This window comes from Plectropomus leopardus, chromosome 4, assembly GCF_008729295.1.
Source record: "Plectropomus leopardus isolate mb chromosome 4, YSFRI_Pleo_2.0, whole genome shotgun sequence".
Taxonomy (NCBI): Eukaryota; Metazoa; Chordata; class Actinopteri; order Perciformes; family Serranidae; genus Plectropomus; species Plectropomus leopardus.
The window spans coordinates 6486568-6507657 of NC_056466.1; the positions used below are offsets into that span (position 1 = coordinate 6486568).

Consider the following 21090-nt stretch of genomic DNA (forward strand, 5'->3'; position numbering starts at 1 on the left):
ACACCAACAGTTTAACATAAAATAAAAAAATGGTTGGTTATTCTGCATTTGAATTTAACCGTTACTAACCGTTAGCTGACTTGGTATTACTGTTGCTCCCAGCATCAGTTAATCATTAATGTCACGAGTTTATTGGTCCTGTCGCAGGTATATGGGAACTGTTTCACCCTCGCTCAGCTGAACACACCTTTGTCAACAACGTCTGAAGATAGTAAATGTACACAGCTGCAGTAATACTCTCTGTATCATGTTGAGTCCCTCAGTTATTTAAAAAGTAAATAGGTGCCAGTTCATCTTTATCTGAATCCTGTACGTTTTCTTTTGTGAAATCGTGACATACAACTGACCAAAAGAAAGATTCAAATTTCCCAAATTTTATTTTTCATCTGTTAAATATACAACTTTTTTTCATACAATCATTGAGTTGGAATAAAAATTTCAAGATGCATACATAAGAAAACAAAACGGCATCGAGCAAAGTGTGAAATATTGTCCTCCGTTTTCTTTTTTCCTCTTCATATGACGTTTTATAAAGGGCAGGGACGAGGTGCCACCCCTCATGCCACGAGGTTCAAGAGAAAGCTGCTTGCCAGCAATTAAATACATGTCAAACAACAAATACATTCATTGTTACGAAAAAAAAGGTATTTTCGACAGCATTCACTCGTATTGAAATGTTTCGGAGCAAGTATCTGTGTAGAAACCGTAAACAGATTACATTCAAGCAATGTTTATAACTAGTCCTCCCCTAGATTTCATATTCAAGTTTCAACAATACTCATTTTCGAGGCTTTTTAAATTTTCCTTCCACAAACAGGTTTTGGCAGTAGTGAGAGTTGAAGACACTGGGTTTGTGGTTTTGAAAACTAACACTGGCTAAAAAGCGGTTTGACCCAGTTCTGTAGAACCAGTCAAACACTTCCAGCAGTGCAAGTGCACATCTATATTTAACAAGTAATCCTACAAGGCAAAGCAAATAGTTTGAGACTGTATCCCAGACCTGTCCCAGATTTTAAAAATCCCTTTCTGGAGAGATCTGTGAAACCAGGCCTTTAGATTCCCAAACATACTGGACCACAGATCTGCTTGTGGTTTTTAAGTACTTCTTCTTTGGCCATTAGCTCCACCAAGAGACCCTGCAAGAGACTTCAGTAGGTACTTTGGGTGGGTAAAAAAAAAAAAAATCCTTTCTGCCTCCTAACAATAAACAAAGCCCACCTCTGTGGAAAAGCCGATTACCCAATCAAGTCACCATGGTAACCACAAACAGCCCCAATGTCTCTGGGAGACACTGGTATGCCAGTCTCTCCAGCTCCCATGCTTCTCTGAGCTCTCTTCACAAAACGAGAAATGGGCCGCAGCCAAGTTTCTTCATCTTACTTTCTATCATCCGTGTCTTCATTTCTTCGCATGCCAAAGAAATATGAGCAGACTGCAGTGCGATATTCACATCTTCTCCCTCGCTTCCCGACTTCAGGACAGAAAAAGAGCTGTTGCAGAAGTCTCTCCTCAGCTGCCCTCCTCACGTATCTCTTGACTACCACGAGGAGAAAAACGGGCGCTTGCAGTGGAAGGTTTGTGTGAAGGCGTTGCCAAGTGTGACCACGCGTCCCTGGCCGCCTGATCGGCTGCGCTCCACTACCACTCGGGGCATCTGCACCAGCTGGATGGGGCTTTTTCCGTCCTTCAGAGCCTGGGTCAGGTTCAGCACCTGGTGGTAAACAGGGTTCATGATGTATGAAACCATTTTTCATTCGGAGTACTGGTCAGCTGGTTGCATTTGAGAGCATCTGTGAGGTTTCCGTTCCCCTCCAGACATGTTTTAAATGATCTCAAAATACTTAGCTGTGATTAATATTTTCTTTAAAAATGTTTTTCCTGCATAAAAAATAAAAACAAACAAAAAAAATTCTGAAAAGGGACTGAAGCACATTTGCTCTTTCTCCCTTACTGAGAGATTCTGCATCGGGTCTCGCTGTCTTTGTGCTGAGTTTACAAACGAAAGAACAGAGCGCATCAAAATAGCCACTGTTAGCTTGAAAGAAAACACCGGGGAGTTTCATGTCTGAGCCTCCGTCAGGCCTGACTCAGGTGAGGAGACGACGAAGTGTAGTTAGCAATCTTTGATATATTTCTCTTTTTTGTTAGCTTGATACCTTGTACCTTGCAGTGTCTGACACATATAATGGTATCTGCTATGATGCAGTTTATGGTAAATGGTGAAAGTAATCTCCAGGGTGCAGTTTACATCCAAAAACTGCTCCATGTTTGCAGTCAAAACTTTCACTATGCAAACGCAAACTCTTACTCTCTGACCAGTCAGCTCTGGAGGTTTCAGGCTTCTTTGTTAGAGCTAAGTTTAAGTATGTTCCCCTCCCAAAATGCATTTCCTGTATGGCTTTCGAAACCATGACGTACCTAATCTAGCTTCCCCCAGGGTGCATTTGAATCTCAGATTTTAAGGACGTTAAGAGCATTCACCCTCTCGAGTAGAAGAACGTGAAAACATCTCCAGTGACAACCTTTGCACAAATACAGGTCAGTACAGTCAAGGCCAAACATTTTAGGGCACATTAACATAAGAAAAGCACATCTCTGAGTGATAATCGATGACGGATTTATCTGGCGTTAAGAATGAAACTAAACATGTGAAATTTAATTAATAAGCTATGAAAGGCTGTCAAAATGTATGCGATATGTTACTGTGAGATTTGACTAAGGAAGAAATGCATTTGGTATTGTTTAAACTAAGCAAAGTTTTTCTGTTTAAAAGCAAAAAAAAAAAGATTAATCAATGAATGACTTGTTAATCCTACAGATTAATCAATTAAGGAAAGTTCTGACTATTTTCTAACCCTATTAAGCACCTTTATAATCTGTAGCAACGTGGACTATGTTTGTCTAGGGTGGCCCCTTAAAGGTCAAAGATTTGAATCATAAATCGGAGATCCCTCAGTTGACTGAAATTCTTCAGATTGAGCTTTTTTTTTTTGGTCAGTGTGCATTATACTTCTGGGAAAGTTTCAGTACCCAGATGGAGCTGTGAGCGATCCTCGCTTTCATGCTGCTCTCTGTAAGGCAGCTGTGGACGCAGACTCAGTCTGAGTGAGACGGAGGAAGCTGTGGACGCAGACTCAGTCTGAGTGAGACGGAGGCAGCTGTGGATGCAGACTCAGTCTGAGTGAGACGGAGGCAGCTGTGGACGCAGACTCAGTCTGAGTGAGACGGAGGAAGCTGTGGACGCAGACTCAGTCTGAGTGAGACGGAGGCAGCTGTCCAGATGAGGTGAGGCTTTGCCCGGTCAGGGTGCGTGATAACTTTATCTTCTGCCTTCTGCTTTGAGTGAGTGGTGAATTTACAGCTCACAGCGACTTAATACCATACAGTCCAAAAAAAGGTTGTTGAACATTTCCCACTCCATCATTAATATAATTTGCATGCATTTCCTCTGAGGGCTAAATTGGCTTGTTTACAATATTATGTGACTGTTGTTGAACCCTTAATGAAAAAAAACCCCGCATGCAGTGCACAGTCAAATCTGATTCTACTTACATAATTTACTAAATTACATCTTAAAACTCACTTTAACAGACTTGCTTTTATGTGATGTCACCTTTATTTATTTATTTAGGCTTTTTTTTTTTTTATCTCTCTTCCTCTATTCATTTTGCTGCTCTTACTCTATTCATGCATTCCTTATCCATCTGATGTCCTGTTCTTACCATCTTTTCTTGTTTTAAGTTATTTACTCGTTCATTTATCTTTTATTCATCTGTTTTTTTGTATTTATAGTTGTTTCATCCCCACTGATGTGATGCTGTCTTGTTATTTTGTTTCTTATATTATTTCTATCGTCTTTTATTGCTTTTATTCCTATATTTTCAAAAAAGAACTTAATCCATTTAGTACTTTAAGTGCCTCACATGATCTGTCTGTTTTATCACTTTCATTTCTTTTATTTGCTTTATTCTTGTGATTTTTTGTGTTCACATTTTGTTCTTGCCTTTTTGTTCGCCTTTTCTCGACCTTTCTCTGTTTGCCATGTTTGTTGATGTTTATTTTATTATTCCCTGAGTTCCTGCCTTTGATTCGTCTGTTAAAACACTTTACAAATATCTGTTTTAAAGGTGCAATATAAAGAAAGTTATTATTGTTATTGTTATTGTTATTGTTATTAGCCAGTTTTATATGCCATATGCTAGTCTAATCTAATCTATTGAAAAATTACTTCAGCATTTTTGCGTTGAATTCATTAATCATTTTATCTGTAATGCAAATAGAGGGCAGCAGCCAAAGCAGAACACAAACTAGGCCCAATAAATTATGAAAACTACATCAAACAAACAGACTTATTTTATGGACGCAACTGTCCGCTGTTGTCTTCCTTTAACACTGTAATCATTATGCTATGTCAAACTCTGTGGTCATTAATCCAAAGAGGTAAAAGCAAAGCGAGACTAGAGGTGAGGAGCAGAGAAAAAGACGGGGAAATGAGGCAGGGCGGCAGACGGGTGGAGTGTGAGGAATTAGGTTAAGGTGGGTTGAGATGAGGTTACAGAGCAAACAACGAAAGTGACTGAAAGTAGGTCACAGGAGAGAGAAAGGAGAGTAAGATAGGATATTAAAGGAAGGAGCAATAAAGAGAGGACACATGGGAGACAGACAAAAAGGCAGAGAGGCTGATGGGAACAACAATGTCAAAATACTATTTAAAAAAAGACAACTCACCTGTCCCCTCATGACTGACATCTGTCTCTCAAACATGGTTTTATCAAAGCCTTTATCCGTCTGAAGAGAAAAAACAAAAGTCCTGTTAGCAGGTGTCACAGACGTCAAAGACTCCACGTTAATCTGCTGACAGACAGCTGCTGTCTTCATTTTAATCTGTATAAACCAGTGTTAGTTTTTGGCAGCGATTTCAGATTTAGTCTTAGTCCTGAGATGAAAATGTTTATTAGTTTAAGCCATGTTTAGTCATTTTTATCCTTCATAGTTTCAGTCTAGTTTTAGTCGATGAAAACTCAAATGTTTTAGTTGACAAAACGTCATGACATTTTTATCAAGATGTTTTTTTTTACTTTTTCAAGTAATCCAATGAAGCTAATACAAGTCCCAGAGATTAGAATCAAGGTGACAGGTTATAAGGTTTAAATTTTAATTTGAAGAGGTCAAAATTTCTCTATTTATGGTCTCAATGACCAGGGTTTTGCAGAAAAAAAGCAGAAAACAACTTTATTTCAGCCTGAATTCTTTCTGCATCTGCAATATGTTGGCCTGGAGGTTGAAACTCGGGTCCTTTCACAGAGTTGGTGTTTCCATCTAAATTTTCAGCTGTCAGTGAAAACTGACTTCGGGCTGTTCACAAACAGCACAGCTCCTCTCACAGATAACAGTCTCCTACCTGCCTGTCAAACAGCATCAAACTTTAAACCTTCTCTCGACAGTCCAGATATGAGTCGAGTCCTGCGGGGAACAGATGTGAAGAGAGTCCGGCGCCAGCGGCCGCTCGCTCCACTGTCGTTCACCAGCTAACAAGCGGAGCTGACAAACCACTAACAAACTCCAAACAGAGAAAAGGGGAAAGTTGTGACACGGCGTTTACCTTGAACATCTCATAGAGGTCCTCACAGAGGTCCTGGACGAAGTTCATGTCAGAGAGGCGGGACAGCACCAGTTCTCTGGTCTCCTGGGAGAAGGCCACCTTAGCCTGGGGGAGCCATGCCCAGTGGAAGGGATCTGAGACAACCAGACACCTTTTAGCTCTCACAACACGCTGTACGGCGTTAATCAGCCAGAGGTAACTGCTCAGCTTAATGTAGGAAAACTGCATTCAGAAAATCAGCATTTTCAGTCTGAGGGGCAGATACCTCGAACTCTATCCTGACCCGTATCAGAGTTTCAGTGCACGAGATTCAGTATATTTAACTTTTAAAGCACTTTATTGAGAGGGGTCAATTTGTCATTCAGAAATAAAAACAATCTAAAATCTAAGAAAAAAATCTTGTGTTTCAAATAACAAAGTTATTACCATTAATGCAGTTATCACTGTAATGCTGCATTCTGCTGTGCTCTGTTAGCTTGTGACAGCCACTCTCAATTTTTGGGGTATTTTCAAAGTCATTGACAAACAAAGTAAATAATCCAGGATGAATGTCAATAACAGTTGTTTCCACCATTATAAGTAAGTAAAGGTGTTGAAAAAACAGCAAGTGCTAAAGTCAAAACATGAATAAAGAGTGAAAAGGGAGGAAAGAGACCAACGTACAGGCTCTCCATTCGTCCGGGTGTTTGAAGGGGAAGGCCAGGCCGTTGTCGATCGCTGCGATCTTGATGCAGGAGTCTAAACTGTTTTCTGTCCACTCTGCATCCTGCAGCGAGGAGAGAGCGGATCAGAGACATCACCAACAACAAGTGACCGAGTGATTAATGACCTATGAGCGGGCTGGTCATTGATCACTGTCCAAAAGCCTGATTAATTGGACAGATAGATGACAACTTTTGCTCATTTAGCAACACATGGCACATAATGATTGATGATGGGGAGTTAGTGTTCATGTTAGTGTAACCAGCAAAGTCAGTGGGGGCACTAGTTTGTTCCAGACCTTCAATATGGAAGCTATTGTCTGTCTCTGTGGGCCCCTGTGTGTCCTGTGTGTGAATGAGAGACAGAGCATCAAGTACACATGTTTGTTTAAGCTGTTTTGCATGACCTGTGTCCCACGTTGAAAATGTATCGGCATTCCCGCAGTTCAGTTGCATAAGCAGGGTGAGAATTTGCTCTGTGATTAGTCTGAACACACCCTCAGTGCTTGTTGATTTAAGCTCACCTTTTGTCCCTCTCCGTCTCCTCCTTCTCCTGGCTTCTCATACTTGATCAACCAGTTATCATTCCCTCGATCTGAGGAGGAAGACAAAGAGAAAATGGAAATTAAAGAGTGTGAGTAATGCCTTTGATACATTAGAAGACACTGAAAATACTTTGAAAATATTTTTAAAGACTACATTCTGACACCTACACGCATTAAAAGAAAATCATTTATTTTAATTTGCAAGATTACAACTAGATTCTCCTTGAGTTTATTTCCCATCCTGCTCCTGGTGGAAAATATTACGCCAAACTCCCTTTATGAAAAATGACACATTATTAATTCCTTGCATATACGTATATACAGGGATGGGATATGACATACATCCCTATATATGCGTATAAACTCTACATTTTGGATTTTGTCGCCTCAACCCGCCATCATCCTCTGTTGGTTAGCTGGACTGTTTTGTTGGACGGAGACCACGGGATGGAGAGCCAAACCCTTTAAAAAATTAAGATTCCTCACTAAAATAAGTATCTCTTAATGGATCAGATAAAAGGTGACTTAAAAAAAGTCCCATTTTCACTTCAAAACTCAGTTTTCACTCAGCCAGTACCGTATCGTATCGCATCGCATCAGTTACTCCTCATTTTTTCACAGTCCAAGAGAGCGGGGCATGTTATTGTGCCTCCATGTTTATGAGGACGTCACAAAACCTCACTCTTTGTATGAGCTATAATAATAAACATGCCTGATTTTGTCTGAACTTCAACATGAAGAAAAAACTTAATTAAAAATAAAAAATGTATTACCACTAAACACAAAATGATTGAGATCAAAGCAATGCTCCAACTAAGGTAAAACTCAAGATATATTCTGACATTGGAAATGTATCAAGATCAGTGAAATACACAATTATGTAGTATGACAGCTATCAAAAATTATTGGCCATAATGATGAGTGCTCATTTAGCGTAACACAATAATAAACTTGCAAAAAGGCTGATAGTGACAATAAGCAACGATGTGGCACAAAAGAACAGGTGACAATGAAATAGGTCAAACGGCATTTTAATCATTATCAAAATAAGTCAATATTAGTTAAATTGCCAACATTATAGGGACAGGAAGACAAAGTTACAGTAAAGGACTGTTATGCAATGCTATGCTTTAGAAAATGCTGTGTTTAAATGTCAACACGGAAACCGCCTCACCTGTGTTTCTGATGACGTAGTCCAACACCACCAGCCGCTCAAACTGTGACTGCAGCTGCTTCCTGATGTTCTCTGGCAGAGGCTCGGCCTCAAAGCGCCGCAGCCAGTAGTCCGCCTCACGGTAACCCTCCACAAACAGCTGAAACGAGCCCACCTGGAAACAAACACATACCTTATCACATATACATAAAAAAACAGTGTGTCCTGAAAAAAGTAGACACTTTGTTTAGTGATGATGTAACATATAAATTGTGAAGTCAACAGGCCGAAATGTCAACGTTGCATGACAGTTGACACATGACGCCAACTTCCTCAAACTACTTCCTGAACACATTCTTTACAGCCACCTTTTTCACAACATCTACAGAAGCGCAGATCATCACGGAGGCTGTCTCAGATGAGAAGCAGAGGGCTGTAAAATGTCGCTGTTGTACATGTTTTTGGTGAAATGCTTAAATTGGCACTGGGTTTGGGTACAGCACATTACAAAAGAGATAAGAACACACAATTGCTGTTTGAAAGACCCTGGAAAAAGAACAGAGATGACATTCATGCTTCCTCTGACCTATTTCTTTGAATAAACCTGAACAGAGAGTGTGACACGATTCCTTTCACTGTCCTCTGCCAAGGCTGCATCAGCTGCTATTCTGGGCCCTGCGCTCACTGAGACCACACAACCGTTTCTTTACACTATGATAAGACAGCTCATATATGTAAAATAAATATGCTGATAGCAAGATGTTAATAATTCGTAGTATTTGTTCTAATAACACTGTTTATACTGTAGGCCTTCTCAAAACACAGCTACAAAGTGTTTTAAAGTTTTTCCACATTTTGTGTCTTATATATGGTGATACAATGAAGGTTGTTTCATATTAAATGTTTAAAGTACTGAGGTAAACTAATGTAAAAATAATCCCTCTGGTAAAAACCTAAAGTTTTCTACTGTTCTGAATACTGTTTCCAGCAGTTTTTCTGTTCTGGCTACAGTATTACATCATTGTGTGACTAATATTTTTAATATTATTGGTCATCTGCTTCAGGCTAGGGGTATTTGTGTAAGTGTATTGGTGAATGGTGTGTATGTGTATTTTAGCATATGCACTGTGGTATGTGTATTGCAATATGTGTACTGGGGTATATGTTGTGATGTATATGTTGTTGTATATGTATTATAGTGTGTGTATTGTGGTGTATGTATTTAATTGTCCTTTCTGTGTTTTATAGTGTATTGTGGTTTTATGATGTTTAAAATTCACTATTTTAATAACACTGTAGGACTAGATGTAAAAGACCAACAAGCGACAAAAGTTAAAAAGTGGCAATAGCTATAAACTCTCTTAGCAATACATCAGTCTCATACTATGTATTGAAACTATGTTGAATTGCATCGTCCCTATCAAATAAAATAAAATTCAAAATTCAACTCAATAGTTATTTATCTATGTTCTCACTGATTGCTCATACAAATCAGCTAAAATTTGGTGACATTACACCCCTAAAGGTCACTGCTGTCTGTTACCTTTGGTGGCAGGCCCACTCTGTGGAAGCGTCGGCCCACCTTGGGCACTTTCTCTAAGGCGTACTTCTTCCCCCTGGATTTGGCTCTGTCGATGGCGCTGTAGTGGAACGTCTCACTCGCCAGATACACCACCTGGTACAAAAATCAAGATGCTCAGTTACCACTGATTTAGTTTTAATTTGTGGCCACTGCTGAATAACACGGCTAGGACGTCATCACATCTACATCCAGGTCTATTCAGCTGTTCACTGAATATTCTACTTCAATACATTTACTGTTAGTTAAAAAAATAGTGTGATCATATGTTGGAATTAAAAAAAAAATGCATTATCATGCATGCAAACAGTGTTCCCACCTTCGTTTTCGGCACCACTCCCAAGCCGAGCTTAGTATCAACCAGTGAGGCGGCGGCTTCTGACAGGTAACCCTGGTTAGGTAACAAGCAGCCTCGGCCGAAACAACACGGACAGCACAGCTAGAGGGAAAAGGGAAAGAGAAAGAGAGAAACTGTGAGAAAGCTGCTGCACAATATATTGTTTTTCAACGGTTATCATTATGTCAACTTACAAGATAAACATATTGCAAATGATTGCGATATTACACTGAGGGAGTTCACTTTAAACTTAACTTCACTTCACTTCAAATGTAAATATCAATCATTATTGGTGCGTTTTGTGCTCAGTTTAATGTTCAATTTGTTCAATAAAGAATGTTGGAAATATTTTCCTTTTTTTAAAATTCAACAAGCAATTTGATGTATTTTAGCAGCATACTGAAAAGCGGAAGAAAGGCAGAACTGAGTACACTATAATATCTGTTTATCTCATGCAAGTAATACTGCTATTGTGATATTTGACTTTGTATTCTCCTTCAGACTGTTTACACACAGATATCAACATGTGACAAAGCGTACCTTATGAAAATATTTGGTCCATTTGGGGTTCAGGTGACCATAAGGTTCCTCTGACTTTGGTTTGAAAACACCAATGATTTTCTGTTAAGGTAAAAGAAAATGATAGTGCTCAAACACATTGGCATATGGCAAAATACAGCACACACAGGGACGTTACTGCGACAGAACTAGACTTTTTTCTTTAAGAAACCTTTAAAAAACAAGTTTAGAGAACAACATGCAAGACACGTAAAGTTATAAAGCAACAAATGTAATGTGACAGAGCTGCTGATAACAAGTTAGAGATCGTTATATTTTCCTTGAAGTGTACATTAAACTTGTTAATGCGATGCTAACTGTGCATGCTGGCTAACAGTTATCGATGCGAGCATTACTGGCTGCATTATTGAGCGAGTCTTCACAGTGGAGCTCTCTCTCTGTGAACTTTACAACTTGCCTCCTGTTCACTCCTTTCAGCAGCTCGACTCTGCTAATGTAGAAGCACCTTATAGGGAGCTTACGGTGAGCTAAATGTCAAAAAGTCAGCACATTTAATCACCAGCTAGAATTTCTACACTGGCTGGAAATCTGAGTGGGGAACGCAAAAATATATAATGGTTTCTCAAATCTAATAATGATTTTAAAGCGGTTTTAAAGCTTTTTTAAGCCAATGCTCCTTCCTCTCCTGCCCTTCTCCTCTGTCCGATCCTCACCCCCTTTGGGTCTTTGACAAAGTAGCTCCCACTGGAACCCTGGGAAATCCTCTCTGGAAAGACGCCGTTCTCGATAGCTTGTTCGGCCCTTTGGATAATATCTGCAAACTCTGGATCGTCAGGGAAATGGTTGAAGTCTCCACTGTTGGTACCTAAAGCAGAGTAAGAAGTTTGCATTAATCGTCATATTTATACTGCGAGCAATCTGACTTTGCAACAGTAAAACGGCGATGTTTGTATCATCTATTCATGTGCGCTGTCATTGTTTAGTAATACTCTTTATACTGTTCTTTTTTGTCTTCAATAACATATATCTTTGTAATCACTGTATGAATGATGAATAATATTGATAAACATTAATAGGATAAATTTTCAAAGCATATTTAAAAGTTTTTTTTAAAAATTGCTTTTTTTATAAAGTTTTTTAAGTCTCTCTCTCTCTCTCTCTCTCTCTCTCTCTATATATATATATATATATATATATATATATATATATATAACTAGGAAAGAGTATAAATATATATATATACTCTTTCCTAGTTTCATCCTCTTTTTTCTGTAAATAATAATGTAAATTTGTAGATGTTTGATTTTGGGTTTGTGGATGCATGTATATATGTTTGATTAATTAGAGTATAGGTTTAAATCAATAGGGAAGCTAGTTAATTATAATTCAATGACTTATGTAGAAGGGGTGGGATTAAATGAATTTGTACCTCTTCTTTTTTGTTTGTCCACTAGTTCTGTTTGATCATTTCTCTATTTTCTATTTTACATGTTGGAAATAAATTTCCAAATCAAATCAAAACTCTTCTGATTACCCATTCGACTGTGTCCTATCATGCACACAGTTTGTATGTGAGAGGCAACTGGAGCCATCTATCCATTCTCCAAACATCCCATCCTGTTCAGGGTCATGACAGGCTGGAACTGCTCCCAGCACATACTGGGTGAGAGGTGGGGCACAACCAGCACAGGTGGCCAGTACATCACACACATCCACACTTACTTTAGAAGTACTATCCCACCAAACCTTTATGTCTGTAGGATGAGAGAGGGAGAGAGAACATGCAAAATCCAAACTAAGGCCAGTTGGTCAGTGGATTTAAACCTTCTTGCTTTGAGGCGACATAGCTGAGTGAGTGACTCAGCCACTGGTCACAAAAAGGCGTTTTCTGTTGCCTTGCAGATCTGAAATTATTCTCTGGACGTGACTGCTGTCTGATGGGTATTGGCTGCTAATAATTCCTTGAAGATGGCTCAATCGTACGACATGACACGTTTTACCGTCTCCTCCTAACACAGAACAGTCAGCTGACAGAAAGGCTCCATATGCTCTACATCAGTCACGCTGAAGTCACAGTGGGATGCAGGGAGGGATGAAGGGACGGACACAGGGAGGAGGGAAGAATGGACAAAGGGACGGGAGGACTGCTAACATGCCGTTTGTCACAGAGAGATAAGGAGAAACAAAGATAGCTTTGAAGCTCATTCACTTGAAGGAGCTGAGAGAGAAGCACATTAAAAAGGAGGGGGAGAACAGAGAGATGGAGATATGTGAAAATCACATCAGGGGCCTGGAGTATTTGAAAAGTAGGGACACGTGTTTGGATTTTTAGCCATGTGGCCCACCTAAACCTGATCAAAGACATTAAAATTTCCTATCATCTGTCTGTTTAGTCAAATTCAAATATTGTACTTATCAGAGGGACTCCAAGGCCGGAGATACACATGCCGCTAATTAGAGGTCGACAGATTATTGGCCTGGCTGATTATCAGGGCAGATATTTGGCATTTTGCTGATTATCTGTAATTTATTTTTATGATAAAATTAATTAATGAATAATAGTGCATATAAAACTCAACCAACACCAGGGAAGGCAGTCTGCAATACATGCAAAGTGTGTGGGAGGAACTTTAATTTCGTAAAACTTCAGGAAGCTATTTTTATTTATTAATTTTTTTATTTAAATTTTCATTGAACTACATAAAAAAGTTGCTAGGAACTTGCTGTATGATGTTGTAAGTTTCAGTTTTGATTAGACATTTGCTTTACGGTCTCATTAACTGATAATAATTGGTATCTATCTATATTGGCCGACTCCTACTCTTAACTACGTGTACGCATGATGGCTGCCACGCGCCCCCTGTGTCAGTTTGGCGTGTCGACTGTGTGCGTCCTCAAAGAACAACACGACATGGACGCGAGATGCAGCATGTATATAAGCAGCAGGGTCAGTGTAGAACCGTAGCAGACATGCGAAAATACTGGCTTCTTTGTGGGACCAAGTTTGTATTGTTTTTTTCCTTTATTCATTCAATTTGGAGCTAAAAATTCATATGAAAGTGCCATAACAGAGTTAGATTTACATAGCTCATCCATTCAGTTATGCAGTCACATAAACATTATGTACGCTGGAATCCAAATGCAAGGTTAAACAGGAAGTACATCTCCGGCCTACACGACCACAACGTGTTTTTGTCCCCATGTTGGGTGATTTGTACCTTCATGCATAGTTTATTCCACAAAACACAGCCACTCTTAATATCAGCGCTAACATCGCTCTCTAACAGCCGCATACTACAGTTTTTTTTTGTGTGCTTTCAAGGTCTCTGCATGAGGTGCCCCTCAAAGTAGTGCTAGGGTCTCCCAAAAATAATGCATTAAGCGAGGCTGCGCGTGTGTTTTGTGCTCCATTTGGCACTTGGTAAGCTTAGTGTACTCTGCTAAATTAATAAAACCATGCCTTAAGAGAGAGAGTCCGTGAGAAGAGCACTGCAAGAGTTTAAGACCAAGTTTCATTTGAACAAACCTCACCAGAGGGTCAAATCACCCAACAGTGAACTGGCTCAAGACCAGACCGTCAGCCCTCCGGATGAACTTAATTTCCATTGAGTAAACTACATATAGTTTATATGTAGGGCTGGGCGTTGATAAAAGGAATTGAAAAGCTTTGAGTCACATGATTCTGATGGATAGGACAGTTTGGAACCAGTTTTCAATTCCCATCCCTAAATATTTAACTTTCCTAGCTAGCTCCTAGCTTTCCTCGCTAAATAAAGCAAACAAAATTCTTAATATCCTGACGTAAGACGAGATACCATCTTATATTTTGGATTCTGTAATTTTGTAAAGGTCATCTTCTGCTGGTTTTAAAGGCTGTATTATAGTTAAGCGATGAAATTTTATGAATGTACCAGACTGTTCTATTATTTGACTTTCCCCACTTAGTCATTATATCCACATTACTGATGATTTTCCAAAATTTTGTTGTGTAAATTGTGCAGCGTACCAGGATCAATACAGACAATGATGTCTAAGAATGCAACTACTGTGTACTCTAGTGGTCCAAATGAAAAACCTTTGATATTAGAGACACATGCAAATCTGCAATCTTCCGGATTTCGCATGTGTTGCATCATCTTTGCCCAATTATACCTAATATGAGACGGTTCATTTCTCTGAAATAGGCAACTACAAAATCTACAACAACTCCCCTGAAGCTGGAGATCTTCTGATTGAACATTCAGCAAGCTTTACATTTCGAATATGCAACAAGAAGTGTGGTCGTGAAGGTATCATTTTGGTGGTCTGAAGGGGAGCTGATTGTTATTTAAAATCAGCCCCATCTTGAATTTAATATGGAAATAATATGTACAACGCAGACCTGAATACAGATTGTGATGGAGATGGGTGGCTCCGATTTACAACACAATTTCTCTGTGTATGACAGCGCTGACACAATATTTTGTCGTCGTCATTTATTTTCCAACAATAGACGCCGTGTGTTTATTCAGCTGTCTTGTCTGATGATTGATGTATACTTGTACTGGATTGTACTGCTGATGAAAGTCTGATAATATCATTGTGTAGTGTGACTGCAGGAGGCAGGAGGCAGGAATGTCTCTCTCTCCTTCCATTATTTTCACCCCACAGAAAGCTCGAATGACAGTAAATACACATGTAGACTTTCTCTATCCCAAAATTCCCTCTTCATCCTAATCATGTATGGGACTGAACGACAGTGTTTGCATGTCTGTCTGCGAGTTTGCTTGCACCAAGGCCTGTTGCATATTTAATGTCCGTCTCTCAGAGCCCTCGGTCAGTTAATGGGTCCAGAGCTTTTTCACAGCAGGACTGAAGCTCACTCGGTGCTCTGGAGCCCTGCTGACCTGCAGTGCACACAGTGTGTGAGATGTCGAAACACTGCACTCTGAAAAGGGTCACAGCTCAGATGTGTGGCCACACTTAACTTCACACTTAACTTTATATCTAAGCCAAGGCAGAATTATTTGTTAGACAGCCACATAATAAAATAGTTCAACATGCATGCAAATATCAAGATTACATGTATTTTGCATCACTTTAACCCTATGAGACCCACCAAAGACCCATGCTCATGCTCAGATGAGCAACTCGGGGCTTAAAACAGTGCGTTCCAATAACATCTTTTTTTATTCGACCACGACTATTTATTTACTTGCTTTTGCGTCTTTGATTAATTTTAAATGTTTGAATTCAATTTGAATGCTTTCTTAATGTATTGTCTTTCATGTATTTCTATGCCCCTGTAAAACACTTTGAATTGCCTTGTGTCTGAGTGTTGCAATATATATAAACTTGCCTTTTGTCTTTTTTAGAGGGGGCATGGGCTCTTTAGGGGGAGATAACAGATCAACAGTATATGTCACATAGAAGTAGTATACATCATCTGAAGCTGGAAGCCTGAAGATTAAATTGAGAAGCAGCTCAGGACTGTGTGTCAAATTTTTATAGTCATAAATATGCAACAGACATTGTCTTTTAGTTGGGCACCTATTCAAACAGTGAAAGGGTAGAGTGTACAGAGACTTAGCACATCATGATGGAAGTATATGGCCTTTCCCATGCTCAACTATGTCTCATAAGTTGTTGCAGCAACTTTTAGGTTGATGACATTTAGGGGTCTATTGATATTGGTGTTTTTTTTCCCCCAGGGCCAATACCGATTATTAGTAGTTAATGAGACAGATAACCGTTATTTGGAGCCAATATGCATTCACAATAAAAGTGAAAATCTTCTGTCAATATTTATAATTTTGTATATAACAGACTTGAACACAAAAGCTGGTTTGAATACTTTTGGCAAATTTTGGCAAAACAGAAATGTAGAGCAAGTTCCCAGCACTTTTTTATAAAATCAAGTGAAAATTTAAATAAAAATGAATAAATAGAAATAGCTCTGAGGTTTTACAAAGTTAAAGGTCCTTCCATGCTGACCCTTTCTTTGCACTTTTTAATCAATTAACTTTAACAGCGATCATTAAAATAAGGATACAGATAACCCGCAAAATACCAAATATCAGCCCCAATAATCAGCCAGGCCATTAATCTGACTAGCCCTTATACATTTTGTTACGCAAATTAGGTGCTACATTTAAGCACTATATATATATATATTTTTTTTTTTTATTTTTTTACTACTTCAGACTTTATAAAATTGGTCAAAAATCCTTCCAAAATACCACATCAAATTAGATTATCTCCCATTGTTTCCTGCACACTGGTAGCAGCTCTTGTGGACAATGGGCTGGTGAAAGAAGACAATGGGAACATGTGAACCCAGAGCTTATTACAGTTTGTCAGATTATATGAATATAGATTTTTGCCTGAAGGACTCAGATGTTTTATGGTCATGTTCTGTGAGATATGCATGTAAGAATTTAACTGCCAAAATTTGTAATGGAGATTGGCGTGACATTTTACATCATACAAAGCGACACAGTATAACAGCTCTTGGCACTAAGGCCTGTGTGTGATCCTAATTTGTGATGCACCAAATTAAACTGTATTGTAATTCCAAACCTGAACACCATTATTCTAAAAGGCCAGTGGAAATGGGACACTAACACCTGCGATTTCAGGCTCAGCGTGGCTACCTGTGGCCTAGATTTCTGGCCTGGATACAACATGGTCGAACAATGGATCTCAGAAGAGAGAGAGAGAGAGAGAGACCAGTACAAGTGAATATAAATGGAAACAACCGCTCCAAAATTATGTTGCAGGGTAAAAGAAAGGTGGGCGATATGAGGGGGAGTGGTGATAAATCCAGTGAGTGGTTAAGTCAGAATATGCACCGCTTCCATGGTGACGAGATCACCTTTTCTTTGTTTTCACCATACCATCCTTTTCTTTTTATAGTCCAAAACAAAGCTAGTGCTGTGAATATGTGAGTCTGACAAAAGATAACTAATAAAATAATGCACAGGCACGAAATTGATTCTTTTAGCCTCCTTTTTGAGTCTATGCCTAAAAGGACATCTGCCTAGAAACCTAAACAGATCTGCTTGATTTGAATGAACATACCATTTTGAGAGTAGGGCTCAGCAATATGGAGAAAAAAAAAAAAAATCACATTATTTTTTATCTCATACCTCAATACTGATATTGCAACACAGTGTTGTAGGGTTGACGATTCATGCTTCCAAGAAATATTTACACAATGATGATTCTGATTAATAATCATCAGTAGGGTGGATATATTGACTAAGTGGGTAAAAGCAAAAAAGTTCAGAAAATTGCATCACTTCACTTTAACGCAGCCTTTAAAATCAAGATAAGACAACACTTACATTATTACGAATATCTGAATGTGGAAACAAATGCACACCCTTAAAAACAAATAGACTGGTGCGTAGGAGAAAACTGTCCATATATGAAGATAACTCCTGCACACTGTCCTATTACTTGCAATTAAAAAAATTATTACAAGCAAACAATGTTTCAGTCATCAGACATTCATCAGATTGAGTAAAAGTACAGAGAACATTTGAAAATATATATAGATAATGCCTCAAATGAGGCAAATCAGAAACTTTCTGGTCTCTGACCATTTTTTTGTCACCCAACAAAAAATGGGATATTATTGTAATAATTTTGCCCTGATATTTACTTGTAGCCTGACCTGACTGCTGACTTGTTAGCGATATTTTTGTATAGTGTTTTTAAATTATATTATCTTATGTGTATATTGTTGTAGTTTTTGCCTGGAAGTATCATGGAGGTATGCACTGAATTGGATTTTTTGCTGATAACTCCTGTGGCCGATAGCTGATACTGATATTGATATATAAAATTTTGTCACCCACCTAATTTTTAGCAACAATCAAGTCTCTTCTGTGCTGGAATTAACATCATATTATGCATACTCATGTCATGATGGCCAGCAGTAAAGATGGATGAAATACAAAGCTTTTCAGTGTATATAATATTCATCATTGTGCAAAATAAGAAAAATATTTCAACTCAGGCTTGATGTTTTGTACATGTTCACTTTGTCAATTAAAAATGTATAAATATTAGTTTGCGATATCGGCAGAAATCAGTGTGTGGGCGTGTTTTCGTTTTAAAGCCAATATTTGCTGATACCAAAGATGTGCCGATATTATCATGTATTCCTGGGTTAAATACATGCAGACTGTAAGGCTGATTGTAATTTTAGTATGGTCTCCAATTGGCCGTAGGCGGTATCTATGTATATTTTCAAATGTTCTTTGCTCTTTTAATCAACCTGATTACGGTCTTAAAACCAAAAGGTTGTTGCTCATATCAAAGTTTATTGCAAGTAAAAGGACAGTACACAGGATTTCTCTTTTCTTCTATAATACCTAAATCTAACACAATATCTTGTCTCATATAACAACATCAATATAAATGTGATATAAGGGTGTTTTCAGTGAGGTAATTTTACTATCACTAACTGTACTCATGGCTGCTCTTCCATGTAGTGTTCAGGTCACCAGGTGAAAGTGCCAGCTCATATCAGCCACATTATAACATGCAGTTATTACATCAGCCCACTGGATAACACACAGAGGGTTACACACAAGCTGCAGACTCTATCTCAATGGCACTTTAATGCAATCAATGTAACAAGAGTATATTTATGGTCTTAACTTTTTACTTGTTGTTACTTCTTAATGTTGTATTTTCCTTAAATTATGCATTTCATACACTATTTTTTTTAGCTTTATTTGTATCATTATGATCTCAATGAGTTTTATTTTCTGTCTTATGTTTTGCATTATGTGCATTTTTAATACTTCTTTTTTAATCTTACTTATACTAGTATTATTATTGAGTGTTTTTTATTCACGTTAAGATGCATTCTACTCTGATCTTATATTTTTACATGCAGGTTTTATTACGTCTTTATGCCCTCTATTGCGTCTTTTCATGTAAAGCACTTGATGCATGTAACTTCCTTGTTGTAAAGCACGCTGGGCTGCATTTCTTGTATGAAAGGTGAAATACAAAAAAATTAACCATTATTCATTTATTTTGCTTGGATATTGTGTACTTCCCTACTGAGCACCACCTAGTTATTGCTTAAATTTCTATTAATATTCAAGGCTCTGTTTCCCCAGTTCAGGCCCAAGACCCTCCAGGGGCCCTCACAGTTAAATGGTTAACCCTCCACACCGGCTTGCATGACATCACCACGTTGCTTTCACTGTTACATAGGCTATATGCTTGACAGTAACCAGTTTTTCATTTTCCACTGAATTATATGCGACAAAAACATACAGGATGTTCCTCTGGACAAATGCTCACTGAGCACGGGTTCTCAAACCTGGCTCAACAGCGTGTTTATGTACTTCCTTTTATCAAATCTCAAAGCCATCGATTAAACAATTACCTGGGGAGGCCAAGGTGTCTTTATCCGAAGACGAGCTGTGTCTGTTGCGCCTGCTCCGCTTCTCTCGTGCGCCCCGCGGAGACGACGAGCTTCCTGCTAAACACGGCAACAACAGCGCCTCTTCACCGGAGCCGTCCGTCTCCAGCTCCGTCAACACGCTTTCACAAGAGTCCGAGATACGAACAGCGGCTCCGGGGGTCGCCGCAAGCCCCAAGCCGATCCTGTTCCTGTCAAATAACACCGCTGGAGGGTCCGAGGAGTGAAAGTTACTCTCTGGAGCGGGCACCGCTGTTGCTCCGGTGTCCAGCCCGGGCTCGCTGGTTTCCGTCGGGTCGCACTCTGACATCATTGTCGCTCAGTTTTTAATACATATAATCAAATGTACATTAAATGACACTGACTTAACTTTAAGATGTCAGTCTTCCATTTTAATCTGACGTCTTTCTTTCCGCGAGTGTGTAAACCCCTAATAAATTAATCGAAAGCAGCTGCCATCGCTCGCCGATGATTTGTCCACATAATCCTCCAAGCTCGTCTGCTGCTTCCTGGTTGGCTCACTGCGCATGCGCGCCGCTGAATGAACACCTTTGGTCAGTTGCCTTCAAGTGCTCATTGAGAAGTCCGAAATTTGAAGATGTTAACCATTAGAGATTAGAGATTAATGCCATTATTGTAATATGACATGCATCTGTTTTTATTATTGCTGTGCCTCTCTCCCCCTCTCTCTTTCTCTTTCCTTTTTTGCCATGATTGTATTTCATTTGCTATTTACAAGATTTATTGCTCGTCTGTCCATCCTGGAAGAGGGATCCCTCATCATCCTCTACCGCTCTTCCTGAGGTTTCTTCCTTTTTTTCCCCCGTTACAGGGGTCCTTTTTTGGGAGTTTTTCCTGGGTGATGTGAGGGTCTAAGGGCAGAGGGATGTCGTACACTGTAAAGCCCTCTGAGGCAAACCATGTTTTGTGATAATGGGCTCTATAAATAAAACTGACTTGACTTGACTTGACAGAACAGTTAGGCAGAAACAGTGAAGTCACACGTCGATTTCACATAGCTAATGTAAGGTATAAACCAAATATTCGCTTTGCAGTCCATAAAAACATGCTTTCTACGTCACTAAACGACACTTAAGAGGTAAGAGTTTAACCCTATAAAACCTGGATTGACATCAGTTTTCTTGCGCTAAGTTCAGAAGCTTTTCACAATCATTTAAACTTTTAAAACGTGAATTGGTTTGAGTTCTGTAAAAATTATGGGGAAAA

General features: G+C 39.0%; 1 protein-coding gene across 1 annotated transcript; it reads right to left on the reverse strand.

Annotated features, from left to right (window-relative positions):
• Positions 1-378: 378 nt before the first annotated feature.
• pi4k2b (phosphatidylinositol 4-kinase type 2 beta) lies at positions 379-20359 on the reverse strand. The gene is made up of 11 exons (XM_042485339.1): positions 19828-20359; positions 11150-11301; positions 10458-10538; positions 9900-10019; positions 9545-9676; positions 8023-8176; positions 6828-6898; positions 6266-6368; positions 5603-5736; positions 4729-4788; positions 379-1711 (listed from the first exon to the last, which is right to left on the reverse strand). Exons 1-11 carry the CDS (start codon positions 20174-20176, stop codon positions 1538-1540), a joined length of 1530 nt encoding a protein of 509 aa, XP_042341273.1. The 5' UTR covers positions 20177-20359; the 3' UTR covers positions 379-1537.
• Between the last annotated feature and the right edge of the window lie 731 nt (positions 20360-21090).

Bases quoted from the DNA above. Each gene is read 5' to 3' on its own strand.
- pi4k2b (XM_042485339.1), bottom strand. From the start codon at position 20,176: ATGATGTCAGAGTGCGACCCGACGGAAACCAGCGAGCCCGGGCTGGAC. The intron at 10,539-11,149 runs GTGAGGATCGGA...TTACCTTAACAG, and splicing joins TTGTCAAAGACCCAAAGGGG to AAAATCATTGGTGTTTTCAA. The intron at 8,177-9,544 runs GTAACAGACAGC...GTTTGTTTCCAG, and splicing joins GAGTGGGCCTGCCACCAAAG to GTGGGCTCGTTTCAGCTGTT.